The sequence below is a fragment of the Phacochoerus africanus genome, chromosome 2, assembly GCF_016906955.1.
Source record: "Phacochoerus africanus isolate WHEZ1 chromosome 2, ROS_Pafr_v1, whole genome shotgun sequence".
Taxonomy (NCBI): domain Eukaryota; kingdom Metazoa; phylum Chordata; class Mammalia; order Artiodactyla; family Suidae; genus Phacochoerus; species Phacochoerus africanus.
This window is the reverse complement of record NC_062545.1, coordinates 138,032,740-138,059,620: the sequence shown is the minus strand read 5'-3', so window position 1 is coordinate 138,059,620 and position 26,881 is coordinate 138,032,740. Positions and strand designations below refer to the sequence as shown.

The window sequence follows — 26,881 nt, the reverse complement described above, 5'->3', positions numbered from 1 at the left end:
GACTGCACTGGCTCAGGTCCCTGAGGAGACATGTGTTTGATCCTTGGTCTAGCACAGTAGGTTGGAGGATCCAGCACTGCCACTGCTGCAGCTTGGATTCAATCCGTGGCCCAGGAACTTCCATATGCTTCAGGCACAGCCATTAAAACAAACAAATGCCTATGGTTAAACGAAGCAAATTTGCCTAGTAACTAATACTTCTGAGTGTCAGATACCAGTATATTGATTCTCAAGATGGAGGACTATAACAGAAAGCCTTCTTTTTCATGAATTCATCAGAATTAGCAATATTTTAAAAATTCAAGAAGAACACACCATTAAATTAGTATCTTTTCCTACTTGTATTACACAAACCCTAAATTATTTACAATCCATCTTCATGAAGCAGAAGCAAAAGCTGTAATACATTTCAATTACCTGTAGAGAAGTAATTCTATCATAGTGAATTGTAGTCATCTCATTCTCTGTCAGAGCATTTCCAGTCTGGTCATTAATCTCAAAACCAGTATAGAACTTAAGCATGTCCAAAAGCTGAAAGGATACATTTAAATTAATAAACTATGTAAACACAAGAGCAAGAAAGCATGAATAAACACTATTAAAAATAATAAGCAAGTTCATATACCTTCTCAGAGGCACTGAAAAGCTTTGGAATGTAAAAATTGACAAACACTTCAGAACATACACAAACATGTTTTATTTGTGTGATAATAAAATATGTGCCTTGTGAATAAATTAAGTCTATTTATAGAAAACTACATATTTCAATACTAAAGAGGTATTATGGATCTAATCAAAGGAAGTCCATCATTTTAATGGGAAAAAAAAACTGTATCACTGCAATTTACAGAATGATACCACTAGAGGGAACTCCTAAAGTGTTTTACTTAGGCCAGTTAGATTTTCTGAATGAGGGTTTCACAATTCGCTCTGTGTTTCTATTAGGAAAAACAGCAAGGTGGGAAAGGATAGGTTATTCATTCCTCTCTTCAGTCTCCATGGCCATCAAGTCCTTTCTTTGGCTTAGTTCCTGCTACTAATGAAGACCTGCCTTCCTACTGTGGTGGCAGCATCAACAGAACTTGGAACTACATTCACCCCATATTTTTATTACTCTTCATTCTAATCAATGGCAGATCAGATACTAGGATCTGAATACATGTGAAAAATCACTGGATAGAGATTTAATAAGAGAATGGGGGAAAAATGAATGCTCAAAGGTACAAGATAAAAGAACTTAAGAGTATGCAAATACACACACAAATTGTATCTCCAACTACGCCCTCATTGAAAGGCAAGTGTAAGAAGTCTGTTAAAGACTTTTCTTCTGGATGGCACTACAGGTTATGGGAAATCCTAATACTTTGTCTTCCTACCCAAGGCAATAAACAAAATGCATTTGCGTTCTGACTGAAGGCAGCAGACCAAGTGCATACACGTACTTCCACACTATCAACTGCCTCTGTCACCATCAAATTATGGAAATAGAGCCATGGTATTAGGGCACAGTTTGCTCACAATTAATGTTCATCATCCATTATACTGCACAGTAGTTACTGACATAAAATAAAAATATATGCGTATGTGAGACTACACTGCACATAATTTAGTCCAATAACAAAATAACATATGATTAACAAAAGGTTATAATACTAGAGTTATAATTATTTATTATATAATTATATATAATAATTATATTATATATAATATAATAAAGGTTAAAATTACTAGAGGCCATTTACACAAGAATGCATTCTTTTTGTATATTAAGACTTGGTTTAACTTTAAAATGACTAATTTACATCATTTAATTAAATATTAAGCAAAATTTACTTTATGCCATGCCCCATATTCCCAGTTGCATGGCAAAGAAAGACGAGATCAATTTAGAAATGAAAACAATTAAGTATGTTCAGATATATCAGTGCTCACCTGGGAAAAAAGGTGGCCATCCTCTTCTCTGTGAACAAGACTGGAAAGGTAACAGTGAACCAAAAGGTGGGAGTCATCCAGGATGGTATTAAACCAGCGCCTTGTAGGGAGTAGGGCCTAGAGAAAATAAACACCATAGAAATAAGTCTGCCTGTTCTTCCAGCTAGAGGGGAAGTCTACTGATACTTAACTCAGAAGTTAGTCACCTACAAAGTACCCTCAGCCCTGCAGAGACTCTGGGCACAAAGCAAGGGGTCTGGTCTATGTTATAAAGAACTCCAGTATGCTTCTAAATAAACTCCAGCATTGGAAGTGGAAGAAATCTCAGATATCTTGGCCAGTAGTTTTCAAACAAAATCCTGTATGAAATCCCAGTATGTACTGTGTGGAGGTTTAAAATGGAGAAAGGGGAGGGGAAACCCCTAAGTGGAAGATTCCTTTTTCTGTTTCCGCTTCCCACACCCACCCTGTGATAGCCAGTAAGATGATGCTGAGAAACTGTGACAATCACAGCTTGGAAACCAGTAATCTAGTCAAATAACCTCATTTAAAGAGGAGGTTACTGAGGTCCTCAGAGGTTAGTTATTGGCAGAGCTGGAATCTGAGTGAAGAGCTCATGAAGGACTGCTAGTTCCAGTTTCTAACCCTCGTGTCTGGAAACAAACCCCACTCTCCTGATAAGGGACCAATAGACTGCATTTTCTTTCAATTTCCTGCATTATAAGAGGGAGAGGACAGCAAAGGAAATGAATTCAGTCTGAACTGCTCCAACTCTACATCTGAACTTCTGCATCAAAATTTTGCATCTAATAGTATGAAATCGTTTTTAAGAACCTTAATTTTAAAGCAAGCGGCTATATCTTTCCTCATCAACAATACCAGGTACACTTAGAAACATTAGATTATTAAAGTAATGGCCATAAACCTGCAACTTCAGCCCCTACTTAAAACTCTAAAGGGACAATAAAATGTGACAGAAATTAAATTGTCATTGGCGGAATCTTGTTTAGTAACTTCACTAAATAATTTTTTGTATATAAACAGCAGCTATTTGACAGTCATCTGAAACTTCAAGGGTCAACTGCTTTTGACTTTCTTCTCTGTGAGTAACCTTGAGCCAATAAACATTTCATGTAACGTCATATGCTTATCTTAGCCTCCTTAATGATTATACAACTGAAAAGTCACTGTATACCTCTTACCTCTAGATCAATCATAAGTTCAATGAATCTTTCACAGTAATGAACTTTGTCCATAGTGACAGGTTCTACACATAACAGAGAATATATGTTAGAATTTCTCACTAAGTCATTCTATGGTACTATATCTTAAAATTAGCAGTTATTTAGTTACTTAAACAAGGTTATTTGTCTTATTCATCAGGACTGGACTGTGATTCAGAGTACAGAACTCACATATATTTCAAAAAGGGCAGGCCTTAACCTCATATTAAGCTCTTTAAATATTAGGAAATGAAAAACATAGCTTGGATCAGAAACATATTTTAAAAATCATATCTCCAAAAATATTTTTAACATGTTAATTTTAAAAAATCTGTACTGAATGGTTAGATTTCAAAAAAAAACTTGGAGACAGAAAAATCAGAAAGGCAGTTTTATCTCAGTTCTTACTTATTTTCTTCAGACTAAACATCTAGAACTTCTTTCACGTGCAAAAATATATACACCTACGTGTACCTATACTCATACAAAGATATATATGTATCTTTAGAATGCACAAAAAATGTGTGGGAAAGACATACAACAAATTAATTAAAGGGACAATTTTGTGACTTTTTTACACTTTGTATTAACTTTTTTTTTTAAATGGCCTCACCACAGCATTTGAAAGTTCCTGGGCCAGGGATTGAGTCCAAATCACAGCTGTGACCTATGCCGCAGCTGCAGTAATGCCAGATCCTTTAATCCACTGTGCTGGGCCAGGAATCAAACCTGTGCCTCTGCAGGGACCCAAGTTGCTGCAGTTGGATTCTTAACCCACTAAGCCACAGTAGGAACTCCTCACTTTGTATTAACTCTGACATTAAAATGTCAATGACAAATAAAGCAATAAAATATTCTTCATATCACTATCTTATATTATTCATGAGTAATGTACTATTTTTAAAAACATTTACTTTTGTTTTTAAAATAATTACAACCTTGCGACATAACATACTTTTAGAGTACAAATCTCTTTTTTTTCATGCCAGAAGATGTTCTACTATTTTCTCAGCTGAAACCACCCTGCCAAGGCTGCTTCAATTGAAAAGGAGATAATTTCAGGGTTCCTAGTCTAAGGACTCCCAGCATTGAGTAACTCAGTGCCAGACCTAGAGAAGGCACCCTACAAATGCTTAAATAAATCCACTTATTTATTTGTAGTTTACAGGAAAATAGAAGGCTTTATGTGGAGAAAGGATTGGAAGAACCAGTGTGGTTAAAATGACCGTACTACCCAAGGCAAATCTATAGATTCAATGCAACCTCTTTCAAATTACCAATGGCATTTTTCACAGAACTAGAACAAAAGTTTTTTAATTTGTATGGAAACACGAAAGACCTCCAAATAGCCAAGGCAATCTTGAGAAAGAATGGTGATGCATGTGGACAGCGTCTGTAACTGTTTTGTTCACTATGTCCCAGACCCTTGTTCAGGACCTGTGTCTTACAAGCAAGCTCAAAAAATACTTGCTAAATAAAGGAATTTTTCAATAACCATACTGGTGCCTTTAAATTGTGTGAATTTCTAAGGTAGTCACAATACTCAGACTGGTAACACGTCTGAAAAGGGAAGGATATATACCTTTTGTCAATATAATTTAAAATCCTTCTAAGAGCAGTTTTTAGACTAAGGATTAGTAAATACTATACAGGCATCTAAATGGTAATTTCACAAATAAGCTGGAAAAGGGAAGATAGTTACCAGAAAGTGGGACTGATTTCAGCACAGAGATAAACTTCTGGATTAGTTGTGAAAGAAATCTTCTTTCTTGATAGGCTCTAAAAACATAAAGATAATAGTAGGCAAATTATTTTTGAGAAATAATTATTTGAAATGTAAAATTTAAATGTGTAAAGAAACAGCCTTTCTTACATTTTTCAAAATGTTTCATTTCTTTCTGAAATCAGTATTACAATTTGAACAAATAGATTCTTCTCTGTCTATAAGTACAGTGCTACATGAAGAGCTGCATTACTGGCCTAATAAACCTGCTAAGAAAGCACCTCTTCTTACTTAGAAGTTCTTACTTGTGTTTTCAAAGTCAGGACTAGAAATGAGTTTTCAAAATTTCACTTATAGTCTTCCCTTAACATTAAAAATCTAATGTTACTTAGAACGAGATAAGCAATTTCATACTGTAGTATGTTTAAACTATTACCTATAATAGAGTATTATAATGTCTAAAAATTAAATGTTAGTTAAAAAACAATTTTTTTTACCCATTACTAATTTAAGGTGCATTAGTTACCACCAATCAAAAAAGAATCATTAGTTATTAAACAGCTACAAATTAATTATTTCGTCCCACTGGAAATACAAACGATGGGGAGGGGAGGGACTAAAATACACTTGAAATGCCAAATCATATAATTAGTAACTCAAACCAGTATTCATTAATAAAACTGGCTGACATTAATTGAGCACTTACTCAGGATCTGAGTTGTTGAGTACTTCATATAAGTAATCTCACTGAGGAGTTCCTGTCGTGGCGCAGTGGTTAATGAATCCAACTAGGAACCATGAGGTTGCGGGTTGGATCCCTGGCCTTGCTTAGTGGGTTAAGAATCCGGTGTTGTCTTGAGCTGTGGTGTAGGACGCAGACACGGCTCAGATCTGGTGTTGCTGTGGCTGTGCTGCAGGCCGGCAGCTTTAGCTCCAATTAGACCCCTAGCCCGGGAGCCTCCATATGCCGTACGTGTGGCCCTAAAAAAAAAAAAAAAAAAAAAAAAAAAGACAAAAGACAAAAGAAAAAAAAGTAATCTCACTGAATATTGACTGTTGTCCTATGAAACAGGTGCTACTGTCCTGATTTCACACTGGGGCTCGAAGAGGTGAGTTAACTTGCCCCAAGTTGCACGATGGGTGAGTGTGAAGCCTAGTTAACTCTAATTGTAGAACCTGTACTCTAAGCAATTATAAGCAGTCTAGTAATTACAAAAAGAGTCAGTGTTTCAATAACAACACACAATGTGTTTTAGGAGTTCAGGAGAAGAAAGCACTGTGGCCTAAAGTAACTGGTCTAGAAGAATGTTTAGAAGGTTAACCTTCATTAAGTGGAGTGGAGTGAAAAGGGTAGTTAGGAGAGAAATGTTAAAGAAACAAGGAATACTTGATTGATATGGAATTAAGTCATATCGAGGTAATGGGAAGACAGTGTTTTAAAATTTTAAAACCAAAAAAAAATAAAATTTTAAAACATAGCCAAATAATGAAAAGATAACCAGTAATTAGTCCAATCAAGAGGCTACTAGTTAGAAAGATATCATGAAAGAGACAAACTGGAGTTCAAAGAAAGGATATTCCTACTCTGACCCTAATATCCTGTCCTTAGGGCTCACACTTATTCCCAAACTCATTCCTCTAACATCCAGCTTTTTTCAGTTCTTCTCATTTTCAGTAACCACCAGACTAACTCCAAGGTTCACTTATTTTTGTCCTCCACCCTCTTTTCATGGTTTACATACCTTACTAAATAATCTCACTAATACTCACTCATGTCTTCAATTACTATCTGTAGATTAGTATAGAGAACTCTCCTAAGTGGATGAAAAAATAAGATAGTCAAAAGAAGTTATCATAGGCCCAAGGGAAGTGAGTCTGAGGCACATATATGTAAGGAGAGGGAAAAAAAAGTGAGTAGAAAAGAACACTTAAAAGATGGAGCAGGAAAAAGGATCACTGCTAAAACAGTCATGGAGTAAACGAAGCAAGAGGACACAGGAAGTCCAGTCAGCCTCAGAGAGAGAAGGAACCTCTTAGAGCATACAGACTCCTGTCCTGCGTCCCACCAACAGCACTTTGATGAAATAAATGCTTGCTACCAGACGTTTATCCAAATGATAATAATCCAAAACCCTCATCTGCTTCTTTAATCCTTATACTTGATTTATTTTTCTCCTTAGCATGGACCACCATTTAAGATACTATATAATTCATCTCTTTATTGCTGTCTTCCTCAACTAGAATGTAAGCTCCACAGAACAGGACTTATTTTCCATGTTGTTCTCTGATATATCCCCTGTACCTACAACAGTACCCAGCAAAATAATAAACACTGAATACTTGTTGAATGAAAGGAGTGTATAAAAGTCACCATTAAAAAACAAAAAGACAACCCAAAGAATGGGAGAAAATATTTGCAAATGAATCGACCAACAAGGGATTAAGCTGCAAAATTTATAAACACTTCCTACAGCTCAATACCAGAAAAACAAACAACCCCATCAAAAAATGGGCAGAAGATCTAAACAGGCAATTCTCCAAAGACATACAGATGGCCAAAAAACACATGAAAAGATGTTCAACATCACTCATCACTAGAGAAATGCAAATCGAAACCACAATGAGGCGCCACCTTACCCCGGCCAGAATGGCTTTCATCAAAAAGTACAAACAATAAGTGCTGGAGAAGTTGCGGAGAAAAAGGAACCCAGTTACACTATTGGTGGGAATGTAAATTAGTGCAACCACTGTGGAAAACTGGATGGAGATTCCTCAGAAAACTAAAATAGAACTACCATTTGATCCAGCAATCCTACTCCTGGGCATCTATCCAGAGAAAACCATGACTCAACAAGACACATGTACTCCAATGTTCATTGCAGCACTATTTGCAATAGCCAAGACATGGAAACAACCTAAATGTCCATCAACAGAGGAGTGGATAAAGAAGATGTGGTACATATACACAATGGAATATTACTCAGCTATTGAAAGAAATAACGGCATTTGCAGTAACATGGATGGACCTAGAAATTATTATGCTAAGTGAAGTCAGTCAATGAGACACCAGCATCAAATGCTATCACTTACATGTGGAATCTGATAAAAGGACACAATGAACTTCTTTGCAGAACAGAAACTGACACAGACTTTGAAAAACCTATGGTTTCCAAAGGAGACAGGTTTGGCGGGGGGGCGGGGAGGGGGGAGGCACTGAGGGTTTGGAATGGAAATACTCTAAAAATTTGGTTGTGATAATTGTTGTACATCTATAAACATAATAAAATTCATTAAGTAATTAAAAAAAAGTCACTGTTAAGAGAGAGAGTTAAAAAAGAAAGGAAAGTTGGATTGATAGCCTCAAGACTAGAGAAAATTGAGAACCATCCAGGACAGACAGAGTATGATGGACAATAGGCAGGGAGAAGACCAGTGATACACTTATTGCTGAAGCAGAGATAAAGGAAAGGAGAAAAACATGGTGATGTTCTGGCTTCCCCTTTAGGCCTTTGTGAAAAATATTCCTACGACAGTCTAAGTAAAAGCACTTAATCTTTTATTTGGTTCAGCCCTATGTAAAGGAAATAACAAATCAGTCAACATCATCTAAGACCCACAACCCAGCATAATGAATCAGCATGGAACAAAACTTTTGCAACATACTGTTCTCTTGCTTCTGGATCCATCTTTTCATCATTCTTTTAATCAAGTTCCAGAATTTTCTTAGTTTAGGTGTCTTTTTTAATTCTAATTCCAAACGTGCCTGAAAAAGTGATGTGACATTAAATCACCAGTAACTCTAAAGCTTACAAGGATAAAGACTAGATCAACTATTAGCTAGTTTTCTAATGTATGGATATAATAGAGAGCAATGGGATAAAACCAGAAAGCAGCATAACTAAAACTGAAAACTAAGAAACAAAGAGATGTATTTTTAAAAACTACTCAATTCTGACACTTACTAGAAAAAAAAAAAGACAAAAGAAACTGCCTTTTCTAGTCAAGATTTAAGCTTAATAATAAGTTTCTTATTTCTAAAACTAAGCACTTCAGTTTGAAAAACATAAGTATTAACATTTGTGAGCATAATCATTAAAGTTCAAGAAATTAGGGAGTTCCCATTGTGGCTCAGCAGTAACGAACCCTACTGATATCCATGAGGATGCAGATTCGATCCCTGGCCTTGCTCAGTGGGTTATGGAGCCAGAGTTGTTGCCATGAGCTATGGTGTAGGTCACAGACGTGGCTTAGATTCCGCATTGCTGTAGCTGTGTCATACGCCAGCAGCTATAACTCCAATTCAACACCTAGCCTGGTAACTTCCACATGCTGTGGGTGCAGCCCTAAAAAGACCCCTCCCTCCCAAAAATTCAAAAAATCAGTCTGAAACAACGTAAAACAGCTATCACAAGTGAACAAGGAAATGTCCATACCACCACCATTCTTTCTTAAGGCACTTATCCATTTTTAACTTAGTATTAATTTTTTTATATGTTCCTGTTTTTATCCCCAACAACTGGTAACTATGAATGAGCTTGCATATCTAAATGTCTACAAAACCACCCATATGCGGGAAATGGAATTCTAAATATACCATTATACTGAAATTTGACAGTTTTAACTAAGATCTGTTAATCTGGCTTTGATATTGGCACATATTATGCAATAAGAATTTGATAAAAAAAATGAAGTTGTTAATATTAAACATCAATTCAGATCTTCTCCTATAGCTGTATGTACATTCTAATCAAGGGAAATTAAAAATTCAAGTCTGTATTTAGTTTCACCTAATGACATACATATGAATAATATTTTACTACATTAAGTCCTCTTCTCTATAAGTTCAACAGACTACCTTATTTTACTTTACAATAATGAAGCTAGGTGAAACACATATTAGCTTACACATAAAAACCTTAAAACTGAAAAAAACTATATCTCTGATAAGTTAATGCATAGTAAATTAGATAAATTTTGTGAGCAAAAGTGGGGATTTTTAGTTACCATTTTATATCCATATTAAAGCTACAGTCTAAAACCACGTTTCCCTTATAAATAGACATAAGTTTCTGAGATTAGATACTTACAGGCTGTAAGCCCATCCACATTGGGAGTGAGATAAGCTGCTGTACTTGACTCCGTATCAAGTCTACTTCCTGTTTAAAGCATGAAGAAACAAAGTTTATAAACACACCATCATTTTAACCTAAATCTTTATATAAGGAGTATCTGCCTTTTTAAGTCCTGGGGGGAAAACATGCTATCAATACTTTCAAATTAATATTTTATTATTAAGATGTTCAATATTTTTAAAAAAAGATATAGTCAAGCCTCACGATTTACAGACTCCATCCACTTGCAGAAATGTTTTCGTAACCCCAAACTCCACTCTCCTTTCAGATAACCACAGTAGAGAAGCACAAATGAAATGTTAATTACTACAAATATTTAAATATTTATTTCTTGGAGATAATCTTATGAAGAATGAAAAATTTATCATACATAGCCAAGAGATTTTCAAAGATCATTCACAACCACCCCAAAACAGTCAACTCAAAACATAACTCTCCAGCTGACCTGCCAGCTTATGCATGAAGTATGACTGAAAAGTAATAAAACTATGTTTTTGTGTAGAGTTTACAACACAGATCTCATTACTCAATGTACATACTAATAGACTCTTTGCTGCTCTACATTTGGAGAATTTCAGTTCTTATTATCAGTTCACTTAGAGGCTAGATAGAAAAAAGGAGAGATCAAGAACAAATCTATTAAAAAGTAAACAGATCTTATAAAATGATTTCACCGAGAAGGGGCTAAAATCAAGCTGTGTGCATTATCCTTCATTCCCAACTACTGTGGATGAAGAAGTTGGCTACAGAGGTAATCTCATCTACATTCAACTTAAAAGAACAAGAGGACTTGAACATTCCCCTGAAAGATAAAGTGAAATTACCAAACTATTGAAGCAATGATCAAGAAAGAGCAGTAAGACTGTCTGTTCATGGAGTGAAAATTCACCATCGGTTTCAGCTAATGCTGCTTTCAAGATACACTTGAAGAAGAATGGGAAGTGATCTGGCTTCTTCTTAAAAGTCTGAAAACAGAAAGAATAAAAATTCATTTTGAAATGGCTTGCTCACCTCTTTTTCTTCTTTAAGCAAACAATGAAGACTTTTTAGGAGTCTATTAACAAAACCTAATAATCACCAAAAGATTATCTAGTTTACTTATAATTAACGGTAGCAAGGCAAATATAGGTTTCTGCAGGACTATGTGAGAGTTGCAGAAACCATCAGCTAATAAAATAATGGCTTCAATTCCTTTATTATTTCTTCAAGGATTATGACAGTAATAGCCCAGGCTTTGTTTTCTTACTAAAGATCTGAAGTGTTTAAACTCTTCCAACTTAAAAGAAACATCTTCAAAAACTAGTCTTCCCAGTCTAATTAATCTCAAGAACAGCCTTTCCTTTATATTATCCTTTTACTCTTAACATGTAAATAATGTAAAAAAAAAAAAAAAAGTAAATATCTACCTCCCCACCTAGTTTCTGTTACCATTCTCTTCTTTCATAGGCAAGTGCTCCAAATGTGTGGTCTGCACTAGTTTTTTTCACTTCTCTAAAACAAGCTTCCACCCATAGCACTACCTGGAAGCTGTTACAGTTGTCAAGTCAAAAGGACCCTTACTAACCCTCAACTCCTTTACAGTGTGCTGAAGGCTCCTCTTCCTTTGTTATTTTACCCCACAGTGTTCCAAGGTTCTAGCTTCCTTCTTGAAAATAATACCCTTCCCTAAAGCTACTTCAATTAACAAATCCAATCAATTCTACTTTCCAAATCTGTGTAACCTCTTTTTTTAATCTGATCTGATCTGTCATGTCTCTCTTTCAAGCTCTAATCACTAAAGAGGTCCTTAAAACATGCAAACTGATCAAGTCATTCTCTAGCTTCCCTCATGCTTCCTATGGTAGTTTAAATCAACTTTAAGAAATCCCTAAGATCTCTCAATGAAACAGAAGAACCTTAGTTTTCTTTGGGCTCTAATCTGCCATAAGATGGTAGTTACTTAATGATTATCTGAGCCAAGTGTCCATGGTTTTACCTTAAAGAGTGTTTAACACTTTTTCATTTTGGAGACCATCCCCTTAAAAGAGATGACATGTATCCATGCATTTCCTTCATTTAAAAAAGGGAGGGGGAGTTCCCGTCGTGGCGCAATGGTTAACGAATCTGACTAGGTACCACTAGGTTGTGGGTTCGATCCCCGCCCTTGCTCAGTGGGTTAACGATCCGGCGTTGCCGTGAGCTGTGGTGTAGGTCGCAGACGTGGCTCGGATCCCTGCGTTGCTATGGCTCTGGCATAGGCTGGCAGCTACAGCTCTGATTCGACCCCTAGCCTGGGAACCTCTATATGCCGCAGGAGCGGCCCAAGAAATGGCAAAAAGACAAAAAAAAAAAAGGGAGGGAAAGAAACTCTTGATGAGCTGAACATTTCATGGTGGCTAAAGAAAACCTAGATTTTGGACCTCTATTAGCTGATCAAGCCTCTATTACACTAGCACAAAGAGAAAATGTCAGTCAATTAGAAATTTCAAAAAGGGAAAACAGATTTCAGATCAAAGAGAAAAATGAAATTACAGTATGAGCTTCGCTCTTAATTTTGGAAATACTACTTTATGCATGTGAAACTTACAAATATATACTCCTGTTGTGAAACAAGGCACTGAAAAATATTACCTCATTTGGGCATTATCTATATGTGCCTCTTAATATAAATTTTACTCTATCTGATGTAAAAGTCTTTATAATCCACAAAACTATGTCATTCTTTGTTTCAAGCATGAAGCAGAAAAATAACTCTAACTCCACGTTCATAATTTTTCAATTCCTAATAAAGAAAGCACTGATACTGAAAGAAATCTAATAGTGTTTTTCATACATTCACTTTTTTTCTCAACATTTACTTTATTACTGAATAAAGTTCTGTTCTAAAAACATTATTTATTATCAGCAAAAAATCTGCTACTTTGTAATGGCTTAAGTGAGCACAGTAAGAAAGCCTGAAGTAATTTAAATCTGTTACCTCCCATGCAGGGACATTTTCTCTGAACTTCTCATTCACCATACAGCAGATTGACATTAAATAAGCCTTGCTGGACACTTCTGGAGAATAATTCATCCACAGGTAATTTTCAAGATACTGGCTGTGAAAAATGAAAAAAAAAAAAACACAGAATATTTCATGAATATTTCATTTCTCTGAAAATGGCTAATCATTTACAACTTTCTGAAAACATTTTGCAAATCTATATTATAGTTAGAGAATTCTTCACAAATTTACCTATAATGTAGATTAGTGCTACCTACCACAAACATACATAGCAAATGTGGCTTTAAGAGTGAGAGGCTCGGAGTTCCTGTCGTGGCGTGGCGCAGTGGTTAACGAATCTGACTAGGAACCATGAGGTTGTGGGTTTGATCCCTGGCCTGGCTCAGTGGGTTAACGTCTGGCGTTGCCGTGAGCTGTGGTGTATGCTGCAGACACGGCTCGGATCCCGCGTTGCTGTGGCTCTGGCGTAGGCCAGTGGCTACAGCTCCGATTCGACCCCTAGCCTGGGAACCTCCATATGCCTCGGGAGCGGCCCAAAGAAATAGCAAAAAGACAAAAAAAAAAAAAGAGTGAGACGATCATACTTTCAAGTAGGAAGACACAAAATGTTTCTGATATACATAATTATCACCACTAAGACACTGGATATTCCCTTATCTAAGGCTCTTTGTAGAGTAAAAAGCAAAAATATCTGATAAATATCAGCTCTAAAAAAAAATAATATGATGGGCAGCTTCACAGATAAATTTATCTGAGAAATTCACACACTTGTATCTGGACCAAATGATTTCCAGAAACTAAGACAAAGACTTAATCAAAAAGAGGCTTTGTTTCTTAATTTACAAGGTATTTAACATAAGTCAGTTTTCAGGGTAACTAACATTTTCCTGTCAAAATACCAAAATTCTTGAATACTCCTAAACAAAACATTTCTGATTTCTAAAACAAAGCTTAACTATTCTTTATTCAGGGTAGTTATAAACCAGTTATTGTACTGGGCTGTAAAATACTCTCAAGCACTAATGCAAAAAAAAAAAAAGACTTTTTGTACCTATCTTACATCACTCCACATGCATAACCTTTCGATCACTTATATATGCATGCATGCACACACATGCACACACACAGTTAGGCATTTTAGATTCTGCTCTAGCATATAATTTTTCTACTTCCTCTTATGCTTCAAAGGTCAGATCATGTTGGTATTTCCACAGGTCTATCTTTAGCACTCCATCCTGCTTAATTAGCAAGAACCTAAAAATTAGTAAAGAGTATTTTATCCAAAATAATGGCCCACAGGCTCCAAGTTAGAAACTATACTTTCATAAATAAGATGCAAGAAACTTTATATCATTCATTTCTTACAAGTTTAAATTCCTTTTCCCTGAATCATGCCCTTTAGAACTTCTGTTAGCAAGTTTGTTGGTATGAATCTATCTGAAATCTCTTTATTTCATGACAGTTTAGCTGGTGATAGATTTCTTCCTAGGTTAATAGTTATATTTTCCTATGTACTAGTCTCATTGTACTATTGTCTTATTACACTTGAGAAGTCTACAATCATTCTATTTGTTCTTTCTCCTCTGAGTAATCTTCTTTTCTCTAACAGATTTTAAGATCTTTGCTCTCTCTGTTGCTCTATTCACCACTTGCTATATACACTTCCTGAATCTAAGAGTTATACGTTTCAACTGCAGAAAATTCTTTATCATCTCTTCAAAACTGCTCTTCCCTCATTTTCTCTAAATCTCTTCTGAAGCTCCTAATGGACCTCATTTTAGCCTCCATATCTCTTAAATGTCCCGTATATTTTCCACCTCTATTTTGCCTTGCTATTATTTGTTAATTTCCTCAGCTCTAAATCCCCACTCCCTCTTTAGTTGTGTCTAATCTGCTATATAATTCGTCCATTGAGTTTTTTTAACTTCAGTGACCTTTATTTCCACTTTCCTCCAAACCTTTCCATTTTTGTTGTCTTGTTCCTTGTTTACATATGATATTTGATCTTATCTATCCATAATAACTTTAAACAAAATGATTTGACAGTGCATATCAATTATTTAATTACCTGGGGTTTTCTGGGAGGGGGGTTCTAATTCTATGTTGTTTCAACTGAATCTTACTTTAATGTGCTTTGTAATTTGGAAGTTTGAATTCACCTTTATCAGAGTTTTATCTATAGGAATTTTTTTTTGGTATGGTTAGAATACATATCCTTTCAGAGTATCTTCATAATTTGTTTCACCAAGATACTCCAGGGATATCACTGGCTTGTAACATTCTTTACCAGTAATGTCTTGGCCATTACCTGACAATGCAGCAAATTCCAAACCTATCTTTACATTTTTCAGAAGAAGAATCTAAGACTATGAGAGTCAATGACTTGCCCAGGATGATGCAGTTATCAACATGATACACAGATGATACAGAACTCATTCTAAACTACCTCTCTTAATCCAAACTTCAGGTTTGATCAATAATTCTCTGATCCTATCCTGGCAGTTACAGCAAATATAATCTGTATGATAATATGTCCCTCTGATGAGTTTCATCAAAGACTCAGTTCACTCTCCTGCATCTAGCCCCTTCCTCCATGTCACCTTACTTTCCATTCCAGCAAGACCATCAATTATCTCTACCATAAACTTTATTCACTTATTTATTTTCTTTGCTGGCCACCCATGGCATATGGAAGTTCCCAGGCCAAGAAGCCTAAGCTGCAGTCATCTACGCCACAGCTGCAGCAACGCTGGTGCCTTAACCAATTGTTCTTGGCTGCAGATCAAACTGGTGCCTCCACAGAGACAAGCTAGATCATTAATCCACTGTACCACAGCAGGCATGCCTCTACTACAACTTTAGACTCATTTATGTCTGGAGGCTGGCAAAGAGAAAATGGCATTTCCAAACAGAAATGACCTAAGAGTTCCTGGAAGGTAACAACCCACTTTTTTAGTTACTAAAAATCTTTCACTGTCACTTGTGCCTTCGGTCTGTTCTGTTGATTTCTCCTTCAATTCCTATAATTTTCTTGGTATCTGATATTTGCCAGGATTGTGGAATTCTGGTTTTATCCTAATTGTATACCAGCATCCTCTTGATTTTTATTTATCTTCTTGAAGGATGGCATGATATGATGAAAACAGCATATTAATCTAAGGGCCAGACAGATCCAATTTCAAGCCTCAGTGTTCTTTATAAAATAAAGATGATCTTACTTGGATTATTGTAAGGGTTAAATTAGATTAAGTATTCAATAATAATACAGTTCTTAGGATAAAGTAGGCACTCCACTTACAAATTAATTTATAACTATAAACTTCAGTTTCTTCCTTTAAAAATGATAAAGGAATTCCCCATGTGGCGCAGCAGAAACAAATCCAAATAGTAACCATGAGGTTGTGGGTTCGACACCTAGCCTTGCTCATGGGTTAAAGGATCCAACATTGCTGTGTTGTGGTGTAGGTCACAGATTCGGCTCGGATCCTGCATTGCTGTGGCTGTGGTGCACGCTAGCGGCTGCAGCTCCGATTCAACCCCTAGCCTGGGGACCTCCGTATGCTGCGGGTGTGGCCCTTAAAAAAAGCAAATAAATAAATAAATAAATAAATAAATAAAAATAAGAACACCTACTTTATGCTATTTTTTTTGGTGAGGATCAAATCAGTGTATGTAGGGAGCAAACAGCTGTTAATACAGAGAATGACTTCTGATGCAGACGAGACCACTAGAGATTGTGGAGAAGCAAAAAAAACCACGAGCTTTGGCATCAAACATTGGCATCCCAGCTCTGCCAATTACTTAAATGCATTATGTGAACAAATTACTTAACTGCCCTGATCTCAGTTTCTTTCTTTGCTAAATAGAGAATATAATTTTGACTTGTAGGGTTGCTTTGAGTGATCTGTATGTAAAATGTTTAACAATGTGCCCAGCACAAGGTTCAATACATGGTGCATATTACTATTATCAACAACAACCTTGGCTTTTGGTTCCAGCCTACTGGCCACACCTGTTTGTCCTACAATCTAAAAATTATAATTCTCTTCTATCAGAAATATTTATAAATGGCTTAGATCAGAACAAAGCTGTCTTGGTAATAAAAAGTTGACCTGGAAGGCAAAAAAATGGCTACAGAATGAACTGCAATTTACTGTCACTGATCACTAGAGGAAACCAAATGAGAGTTAAAAAATTGCTTGGCACACACTATCTTTTTTTTTTTTTTTTGGTCTTTTTAGGGCCATACCTATAGTATATGGAAGTTCCCAGGAAAGGGGTCAAATTGGAGCTGTAGCTGCCAGTCTACACTACAGCCACAGCAACGACAGATCCGAACCGAGTCTGTAGCCTCCACCACAGCTCACAGCAACACTGGATCCTTAACCCACTGAGTGAGGCAGGGATTGAACCTGTGTCCTTATGGATGCTATTCAGATTCGTTTCTGCTAAGCCACGATAGGAACTCCTCAGCACACACTATCTTAATTAGTGAGAAAATGACTCAAAATAGAAGTTACACTGACAATCTCTGAAAACAAAGGATATCATACATGTATTCCAAAATAAGGTAATTGTCAAAATATCAATCTTCAAAAATTTATAATGATTTCCTTTTCCACTCACAGAAATGTACAGAAAACTTAGCTAAAAGTCAAGCCACCTTGTCGTCCTGAATTTCATCAAAGTAGTCTTTTAACTCACCTAAATTCCAAGAGCATTATCTTTCTGATGGCAAACCTAAAAAATAAATAGTAAAAATATTTAAATAGAGAATATAAACATTTCCGAGATACTAATGCAGATACATTTTGGAATCATGTTTTAATATTGATATGTCAGAGTAATTGTATTTATGCATTAAAGGAAGTGAATATTGCTTTTATATTTTTATTTGTATTTTGTTCTAGGATAGTTTATTTTTTAAAATTGTCTATGAACAGTTAGTTACACCTTACCCATATAACAAATGCAATCAGTACTATGATATACAAGGATATAAAAAAACAGATCAATAAGCCCAATAGTTTTAATCAAGAGACAAATGTTCAAGATATTCATAACATTGGAACATAACTGCCAAAAACTAGCCTGTCTCAATTTCTTAAGCCCTAACATTTTTTCATTTAGCAATCAAATGGAAACAGTCTGCTGAAGTCATGACCTCCCAAAAGCACCAGGGACACATGTATCTATACTGCAAACATGGAAATCAGACTTTTCACATTTTGTGGTCTTGTCATTAAGTCTAAAATATAAGAAAATTGTGGAAGGAATATCAGATATCCCTTTATATCTACTTTTAAAAGGTAGGTTCAAATGTCCACTGATTTAGTTTTGTCATTTTGCATATTGGAAATAAAGTAGCCAGACCAGAACCATGCCACCGGATATTAGCCTCCAGCCTTGAAAATTAAATGCATATGCATTATGAATTTATAATGCTGAAGAGACCATTATCCTGTGAAAATTCAATTTCACTGATTTCTGATTTCTTAAATAGTTTTACTGAGCAAGCAATGTCATAGAACTTTGATGAGAAAGAAACGAAAGTTTTAACTGTGCAATACCACAGAGGCAGAACATTGCCAAGGTACTGGCTTCTACAGCCAACCAGGCCACTGACAGGACACAACAGCTGGTGTGGCAGACCCCAGATCTCCAGCTGCGGGCATTTCAGTTTATTTTTATTTTTTTGCATTTTTTTAAATTTTATTTTTTTAATTACTTTTTTTTGGCATTTCACTTTAAATGTACATGTTGGACAACAGAACTCAGAGCCCACTATGCAAATACTTTCAAACTCAATTTCTCCAGCCACAAATAGGACTTCATTGATGAAAAGAAAGAAAATCTGGACTCACAAGATAGATCAGTACTGTAGTCATGATTCATCGTTACCTTGGCAACATCTTAAAACATTTTGGGACTCAGTTTCCTCAGGCAGAAAAGAGGTGGAGTATCCCCCCCACCCCTTTTGGGATGACTAGATAAGTGAAAAATCAGTTTTGATAGGTCAAGATAAAGCAGACAAACTATGAAGAGCTTAACAAAGTATATATATAAGATACACAAATGAGTCTAGGGACTAGACATCATGCAGAAAACCTTTAAAGATAAGGATGAGAAGTTGCAAGTAAAAATAACAAATATAAACCAAGGATTTGGAAATGGTTATTTTATTAAGTTACCAGTATTTACTGAGAGCGGGCTTTGTAAAGCCTGACCCTTTATCAAGGGTTTATCAGGCTTTTCATTAAATCTTCCCAAAGCTGGATAATTTATGCACAATAAATTGGGTTTATTAATTGTATTGTCAACTAGGTCATTAAATTTGATTTTTTGAAAAAACAGTGGGGAGAAGTATGCAAAAGGGAGTTTCTTTGCTGCTGTAATTGCCTTTTGCTTCCTGTCTTGGGATGCGTTTGTGTGAAACATGAGGTCTAGAGCTATAGCAGCTCTTCTGCAACCATACAGAGAGAGCCAGTAATTTTTTTTTTTTAATTTTTTTGTCTTTTTAGGGCTGCACCTGTAGCATATGGAAGTTCCCAGGCTAGGGGTCTAATCAGAGCTATAGCTGCTGACCTACGCCACAGCCACAGCAGTGCCAGATCCAAGCTGCATCTGCAACTTACACCACAGCTCACAGCAACGCCAGATCCTTAACCCACTGAGCGAGGCCAGGGTTTGAACCCACAAGCTCAAGGTTCCTAGTGGGATTCATTTCCGCTGCGCCATGATGGGAACTCCCCTTTTATTATTTTGTATTTCATTATTACTACATGTTTTACTTTTATAATTTTAAAATATTTTTTAAAAGATTTATCAGAAAATAAAGAATGTGGAGTTTCCGTCGTGACTCAGTGGTTAACGAATCCGACTAGGAACCATGAGGTTGCGGGTTCAATCCCTGGCCTTGCTCAGTGGGTTAACGATGTGGTGTTGCTGTGAGCTGTGGTGCAGGATGCAGATGCGGCTCGGATCCCGAGTTGCTGTGGCTCTGACGTAGGCTGGCGGCTACAGCTCCGATTCGACCCCTAGCCTGGGAACCTCCATAAGCCACGGGAGCGGCCCAAGAAAATAGCAAAAATACAAAAAAAAAAAGAAAATGAAGAAAATAAAGAATGTGTATGTGTATGTGTGACTGGGTTACCTTGCTGTATAGTAGAAAATTGACAGAACACTGTAAACCAGCTATAATGGAAGAAACAAAAATCATACAAAAAAAGATTTATCAGAAAATAATGAGAAGTAGTAATTGTTGAATTGAAATTTTGAAATCTCTGTATTGACTCTTCCTCACATTCCTTCAAAAACAAAATAAACCCTAAGGAATTTAATCCCTCTAATCTGAGAAAGAAATCAGAAGGCAAAGAAATATCTTATGACTCTTTAGTAGTTAGATAATAGTTTTTCTAGCCACCTGGCCTCAATGATCAAGTCAAAAAAAGAAAAGAAAATTCTAAGTCTATGATTACATTTAGTTTATAAGTTCAGATGAGATCCAAGTCAGTCCCATCTAATTCCTATGTATGAAAATTAATTCCTACCTTGATTTGACAATCTCTTTCTCATATATATCTTCAATCACCTGTTATTAAAATATAAAAATATTTAGTATATTAAACAGCTTTTTTCAGACTCTAAAGTGAGAGTTTTCAATTACTGTGATTAAACAAAATAATCTGGTTTAGGAAAGCCATCCCATACTACTGCTACTGAAATAATACTTGAGATTTTTTTATAATCCCATTACATTCCTCAAAATGTGAAATAACAGAAAGCAAAGTAGTAGGAAAAAATAAATAATAAGATATACCTACATAAAATAATCTAGAAAGAATTGTTAAAATGATATATTCATTTTATTTTTAGGGAAAATAAAAATTCACAAGATCAGCATTTTTTTAAAGCTTAATTTTAATAAGGTATACAATGTTATCAGACACCATCTAAGAGTTTTAACAATATACTTTCAAAAGCCAGAAAGTAAATTAGAAGTGCAAAGACATAATAGAAGCAAATGCTAATCTCTACATCCTATTTTCCAAATGCATATGACAAAGCCTCAGAATTCCTATTTATCTGGATTAGGGTGGGTAAGATAGTATAAATATGTACTAATTCAGGTTCTGGAGTTGGAATCCAGGTTCGCACCATCCACCTTCACTGCTGATGGCTTCAACTCTTACAAGTGCCTGACTGTTTTAAGGTTCAGTTTCCCAATCAACAAAAAGGATCTAATAATAAAAGTACCCCAGGGGTTGCTTTAAGACAATACATAAAGAATTCAGAACAATTCCTGGCACATGGTAAGCCTTTAACAGGAGTTATCAGTAGCAGAAGTAATAGCAGCATTAGTAATTAGAGCAGTTAAAAAATTACTGTAGGAGTTCCCACTGTAGCTCAGTGGTAATGAACTCAACTAGTATCCATGAGGATGTGGGTATCCCTGGCCTCGCTCAGTGGGTTAAGGATCTGGTGTTGCCGTGAGCTGTGGAGTAGGTCCCAGATGCATCTTGGATTCTGCATTGCTGTGGTTGTGGCACAGGCCAGCAGATGCAGCTCTGATTCAACCCCTAGCCTGGGAACTTCCATATGCCACAGGTTCGGCCTTAAAAAAAAAAAAAAAAAATTTACTGTAAAACTATAAAGTGCTTTAACATGATATAACATTATTTTTTTTTTCATTTGACAAGTATTTCTTGCTGGTATAATATAATTTTATTTTAAGGCAACTATAATGTTTTTTAACATTAAAAATATATTTGTCAAATAAATATTTGTGGGTGGAAAAGGGAGGAAGACAATGAGGCAAGCAAGTCTTGCTGAGAATTAAGTAAAATTGTTATTGTGTTTATTTTTATCAAAATCCAAATTAAATAATAAAATGAAGGGCATAACCATCTTTAAATACCAACCTAAATAAAATTTTTCTAAACTTCGTGTGGAATTATTGCTAGTGTTAACCAGAATGATGTGGATATAAATTTTATCTCTTAAAAGACCCCTTACTCTAATTAATTAGGTTCGACTCAATATAGTAGTGTCACCATGGTATTTTTGCTATTAATGAAAAATGACCCAAGGAACCCCCAGACTCAACATACACAAGCATAAATATATACAAACAGCATATAGTAAGATAAAGCAATCCTGTTAATAATTAGGAATAATTAATGTATACCAAGTCTGTGAATAACCTACTGATAAATAAAATGGAACTTTCAGCAAAACAAAAATATACTTTAAATAAAACATTTAAGCTCAAATAATTTAAGAAATTTGGGATTAAGTTCAGGTTTACTAAGAGTGCCTAAAGTATCACAATTCAATTTATAATGGCAGGGCTGAAAATTAGTCTTCAATACTTGTTAAATGGCATGCAATATGTCAGCTCTATTCCTTTAAAGACCTCTTTTTAAGAATCTATTTTAATGAGAATTAATCCAACATTTAAGAATTTTCCTTTCATTTATTCTAAACTGTGTCACCTGAATCATAAGCCCATTCCCTAACTGAATATGACTGGTCCTTAATCATCTAATCCTCTATACTCAACAACTTCTGCCTCTTCCACCATTATTATGGATTTTTATCTCAGTTCATCAACCTAAAAATAGAAGAGAAAATAACAGATTCTATCCTAAATGAACTGTCAAAAAACTGTAGGAAAATTTCTCTATATTTACAAAGATAGTAATTACATGGTCATCCATAATAATGATAAATCAAAAACAATCTAAGAATTTTGTAAAACACTTAAAGGAATAGAGCAAATGATAATAAAGGTTTTCTCTGGCTAGGGATTTTTATTTTCTCCTATTCAGCTTCTGGAGTTCTCAAATTTTCTATTATGAGTAATTATTATTTTGATAATTAGAAAACGATTTTGAATTTGAAAAAATACTGAAAACTTTTGTTAAATTAGCTCTTGAAAAAGAGATAACAAGAGCATACCTATTCAAAAAGTATTCTGCAAACCAAAGATACTTACCTTTATATCAAAAGGTGATTTTTTCTTGATATGCGGAGCCCAGTATTTACAAGCTAACTGCAAAAGTAAATAGTATCAATAGTAAGTCACACATTAGTACCATTGCAGAGCTAAAAGACTAAGATCATTCAGTGACAAGCTGTTTCTTAACAAGGCACTACTGGTATGGGGGTGCGGAGATAAGAGTAATTCATTCAATTAAGGGGACTATACAGGCTTGCAGACTAGTGAGCACCCTTGTCCCTGACCACCTGAATGCCAGTAATGCCCTCCATGGCACCTTGCCACTGCTATTTTAAAAAAACAAAACACACTTTTCTAACTATCCCTAGGGAAACAATAGGGTGAAGTTAATATTTACAGTCAAATATTTTCAGCAGAGATAAGGAAACCTAAATCCAGAAAGATTAAGTGAGCTGTTCAAGACTACCATTAGTTAACAGGTAAGCCAGTGCTAAAAATCAGATTCAAAATCTTCAGGAATGTTGATTTGTGAAACAAAAGATATTTAAGCGATTAGTACACATTCAGGCACACCTAAATAAAACATAAAAAAAAGTAGTTTCCCAGTGGGTTATTACAGAGAATAAAATAGTTTGTCATATTTCAGCATCAGGTTTTAACCTGAAAACTGTGAATTTTAAATACATAGACATTGCAGGTTTGGTATCAGACCACCACAATAAAGTAACTATCTCAATAAAGCAAGCCGCATGAATTTTTTGGTTTCCCAGTGCACATAACATATATATATATACATTATACTGCAGTCTATTAAGTGTGCAATAACATTACATCTAAAAAAACCCAATGTACACACTTAAATGAACACGATTGGTAAAAAATGTTAATCATCATAAAAAAAGTGAGATCACAAAGTTCAGATATCTGATCGTCTTAAAAGTAAATTTAATCTCATTCATTCAATAATAATTAAAAAGCACTTTCTCTGGTCAGGTGTGCCAGGTGTTCAGAAATAATGAAGGAGGGGAAGGAGGAGGGGCAGGGAAATGGTAGGCGCCCCCACATACTTTATCCTCATCTCCTTCGATTCCACCACCTCTCACTTCTTAAGGTCACTATCCTGGCTTCTGTACATTTACACTGTAAGCTATGTGCACCTGCTAATCCCTGGACTGTTTCTCTGCTCTTCCCCAAACTGTCTCCTTTTTTGCATTCAGGTCTTAGCTTAAATATCACCTTAGGGAGGGCTTTCCTGACTGCTTTTCATACACCTCACCTAGTCTACCACAACGCCTTGTTTCATTTTCCTGACAACAATAATCACTGTCTGAAACTATACTGGTCATTGCCTGACTAACCCCTCTAAAACGCAAGCTCCCTGAGGGGAGGGGAAACTAACACATGACTTTTATCAACAAATTTAAGTGTATGGGAAAAGGAATTCTAATCCAGTTTAAGTTGTCTGGAAAAGCCTCTTTAAATTAATATAGACAGATGACAAGGAATTGGAGTTTATAAAGACAGGTGGGGGGATGAGTATTCTAAGTAGTGGGAACAATGCTGAAGGGCCGGGAGATGAAAGACAGCAAGGCACAAATACTTCAGTTCAGTATGGCTAAAGCACAGTTAGAAAAGTAGAGAAAAAAGAGGAAACTCGATATAAGCACAGACCAGATCACAAGACACTTTGAAGGATTCTGGTCATTATCTTAAGGGCAATTAGAACTATTAGAAGACTTTTAAAAGATAAGCGACATGATCAGATTTGCGCTTATGTAAAATCCCTCTGACAACAATGTGAAGAATGAGTTTGAGGAGAGCAAAAGGAAGACAAGAACACAGGTTAGGATGTCTAGGTCCAGGAAGAAAACAAGGGCAACCTGGCTTAGGGCACAGAGAAGCAGGCAGATTTAAGAGCTACTTAGAATGCAGAAATGTGGAAGTTAGAAAAAGAAGGACTCAAAATGACTCCTAGGCTTCTGCCTTGCCAAATCTGCTGAGAGAAAACACAGGTGAATAACAAGTTCTGCACTCTTATCCAACATCCAAAGCAACAAAAAACAAGGATCAGGAACGTTGCTGAGAGCTACAGGATCGGGTTTCCGTATTCAACCAAGGTTCACAATCCAACACAGTTAACTGGTGCTAAAGGAATCCTCTCCGACAACAGGATTGCTTGCTCTCTTCGCAGATGCATTTATTTGGAGAAAATGTCTTGTCAGATTCTTGTCACTCTGCTCAAAGACCTAGGTTACTCTAAAGCTAAGAATAAGGCTTTCCCTCCCTCAACCCTAGTTCAGCATGACTTCCGCTACGAAATCTTCTTGCCAGCCTCAGGTAGACCGGGGTAGAAGGGGTGTTCCTTCTGTGAACCCATCGCTCCTGTGACAAACTAATACAGCAAAGCTCTTAAGATAGCTTTCTTTTTATGCGTCTGTTCTCCTTGGTACGTGAACTCCTCAGGGTAAAGCCTCTTCCACCAAGGTGTCCCTACCACCCAGCACAGTGGCCGGGGCACAGTTGACAGTTTTTAATAAAAAGACTTGAGTGAAGGACTTGAACGAATGCCTCCTGGATGCTCCCGTTCCCAAGGAAAATCTCATTCCCCTGGTCTTGAAGCCTCAACATCCTCATCCCCCACCAGATCCACCAGGGCTCACCTGCGTCACGAACTCCGCGTTGATCTGGGAAACCGTGGGGGCCACGATTTTCTTGGGCTGAGCAGGGGCCGTCATGGCAGCACTGTCCCTCCGCTCCAGTGGGGTAAAAAAAAGACCGCCCCGAGCAGCGGTGAACCCGACGCACTTCCCCTAAAAGGCGGCTGTGGCTGCTAACTCTGAGATGTAACAACCCGCAGACCAGACTATCCTCAAACCTTACAGTTCCCCAAAGAATGCACACAGCAGCTCGTACAGACTTCGGGAAGCGGAACAGCATAGGGCCGGAAGCGCGTGCAGGCGTTGGCTCTGAGCTAGAGAGGCAAGGGCTTTGACCTCCTCCGCTTCTGCCCTCTAACGGGAAGCTGAGAGAAAACACCCTGCGAGACGGAATTGATGTCTCAGCGACCAGATGGTAGGGTTGGCGGCAAAGCAAAGACGTGAAGTTTCTTTCAAGTCTAAAAAATAAAATAAAATAAATTTTAAAAAGCAGCAGAAGTTCCAGTCGCGGTGCGGCAGAAACGAATATGACTAGGAACCATGAGGTTGCAGGTTCAATCCCTGGCCTTGCTCAGTAGGGCTTAGGGATTCTGTGTTGCCTTGGGCCGTGGTGTGGGTCGCCCACGGGTCTCGGATCCTGCGTTGCTGTGACTGTGGTGTAGGCCAGCAGCTGTAGCTTTGATTAGACCCCTAGCCTGGGAACCTCCATATGCTGCGGGAGCGACACTAAAGAGCAAAAAAATAAAATAAATTTTTTTTTAAATTTAAAATACATTAAAAAAAGCAGTAGTGAAGAAAAACAAACGGAATTTGAGGTTTGGTTTTAACTGTTTTTAGCAGAATCATGGAGACACAGATTGACATACAATGAACTGCACATATTTCTATTGTAAAATTTGATTTTTTTCAGTCATACACCTGTGAAAACATCACCAAAGTCATGATAAGTATATTCAATGCCACTAAAAGTTTCCTTGTTCCCTTTTGCAATCCATCCCTATCCCACTTCTACCCACTCATTCTCATGCAATCATTGATCTGTTTTCTTTCGATATATATGTATAGCCTAGTATACTTTTACAGAATTTTATAAAAATGAAATAATACATACAGTATGAACCCTTTTTCTTTCTTTTTGCACTCAACATAATGATTTTGAGATCCATTCATGTTGATGCACGTACTTGTAGTTCATTCCTTTTTATTGCTGAGTAGTATTCCATCTTATGGACATACCCAATGTCCATCTATGCTCAAAGACCTAGGTTAC

The 26,881-nt window shown here is 36.4% G+C and overlaps 1 protein-coding gene across 1 annotated transcript in view; it reads right to left on the bottom strand.

Moving 5' to 3' along the window:
* AQR (aquarius intron-binding spliceosomal factor) overlaps positions 1-25,904 on the bottom strand; it is a 96,591-nt gene extending 70,687 nt beyond the window's left edge. Inside the window, 13 exon segments of the mRNA XM_047766784.1 lie at positions 418-531; positions 1,933-2,049; positions 3,135-3,199; positions 4,858-4,934; positions 8,542-8,581; positions 8,584-8,641; positions 9,966-10,034; positions 10,835-10,975; positions 12,967-13,087; positions 17,698-17,733; positions 20,544-20,584; positions 22,991-23,047; positions 25,615-25,904. Coding sequence (XP_047622740.1) covers positions 418-531; positions 1,933-2,049; positions 3,135-3,199; positions 4,858-4,934; positions 8,542-8,581; positions 8,584-8,641; positions 9,966-10,034; positions 10,835-10,975; positions 12,967-13,087; positions 17,698-17,733; positions 20,544-20,584; positions 22,991-23,047; positions 25,615-25,689 — 1,011 coding nt within the window. The 5' untranslated portion in view covers positions 25,690-25,904.
* Positions 25,905-26,881: the final 977 nt, after the last annotated feature.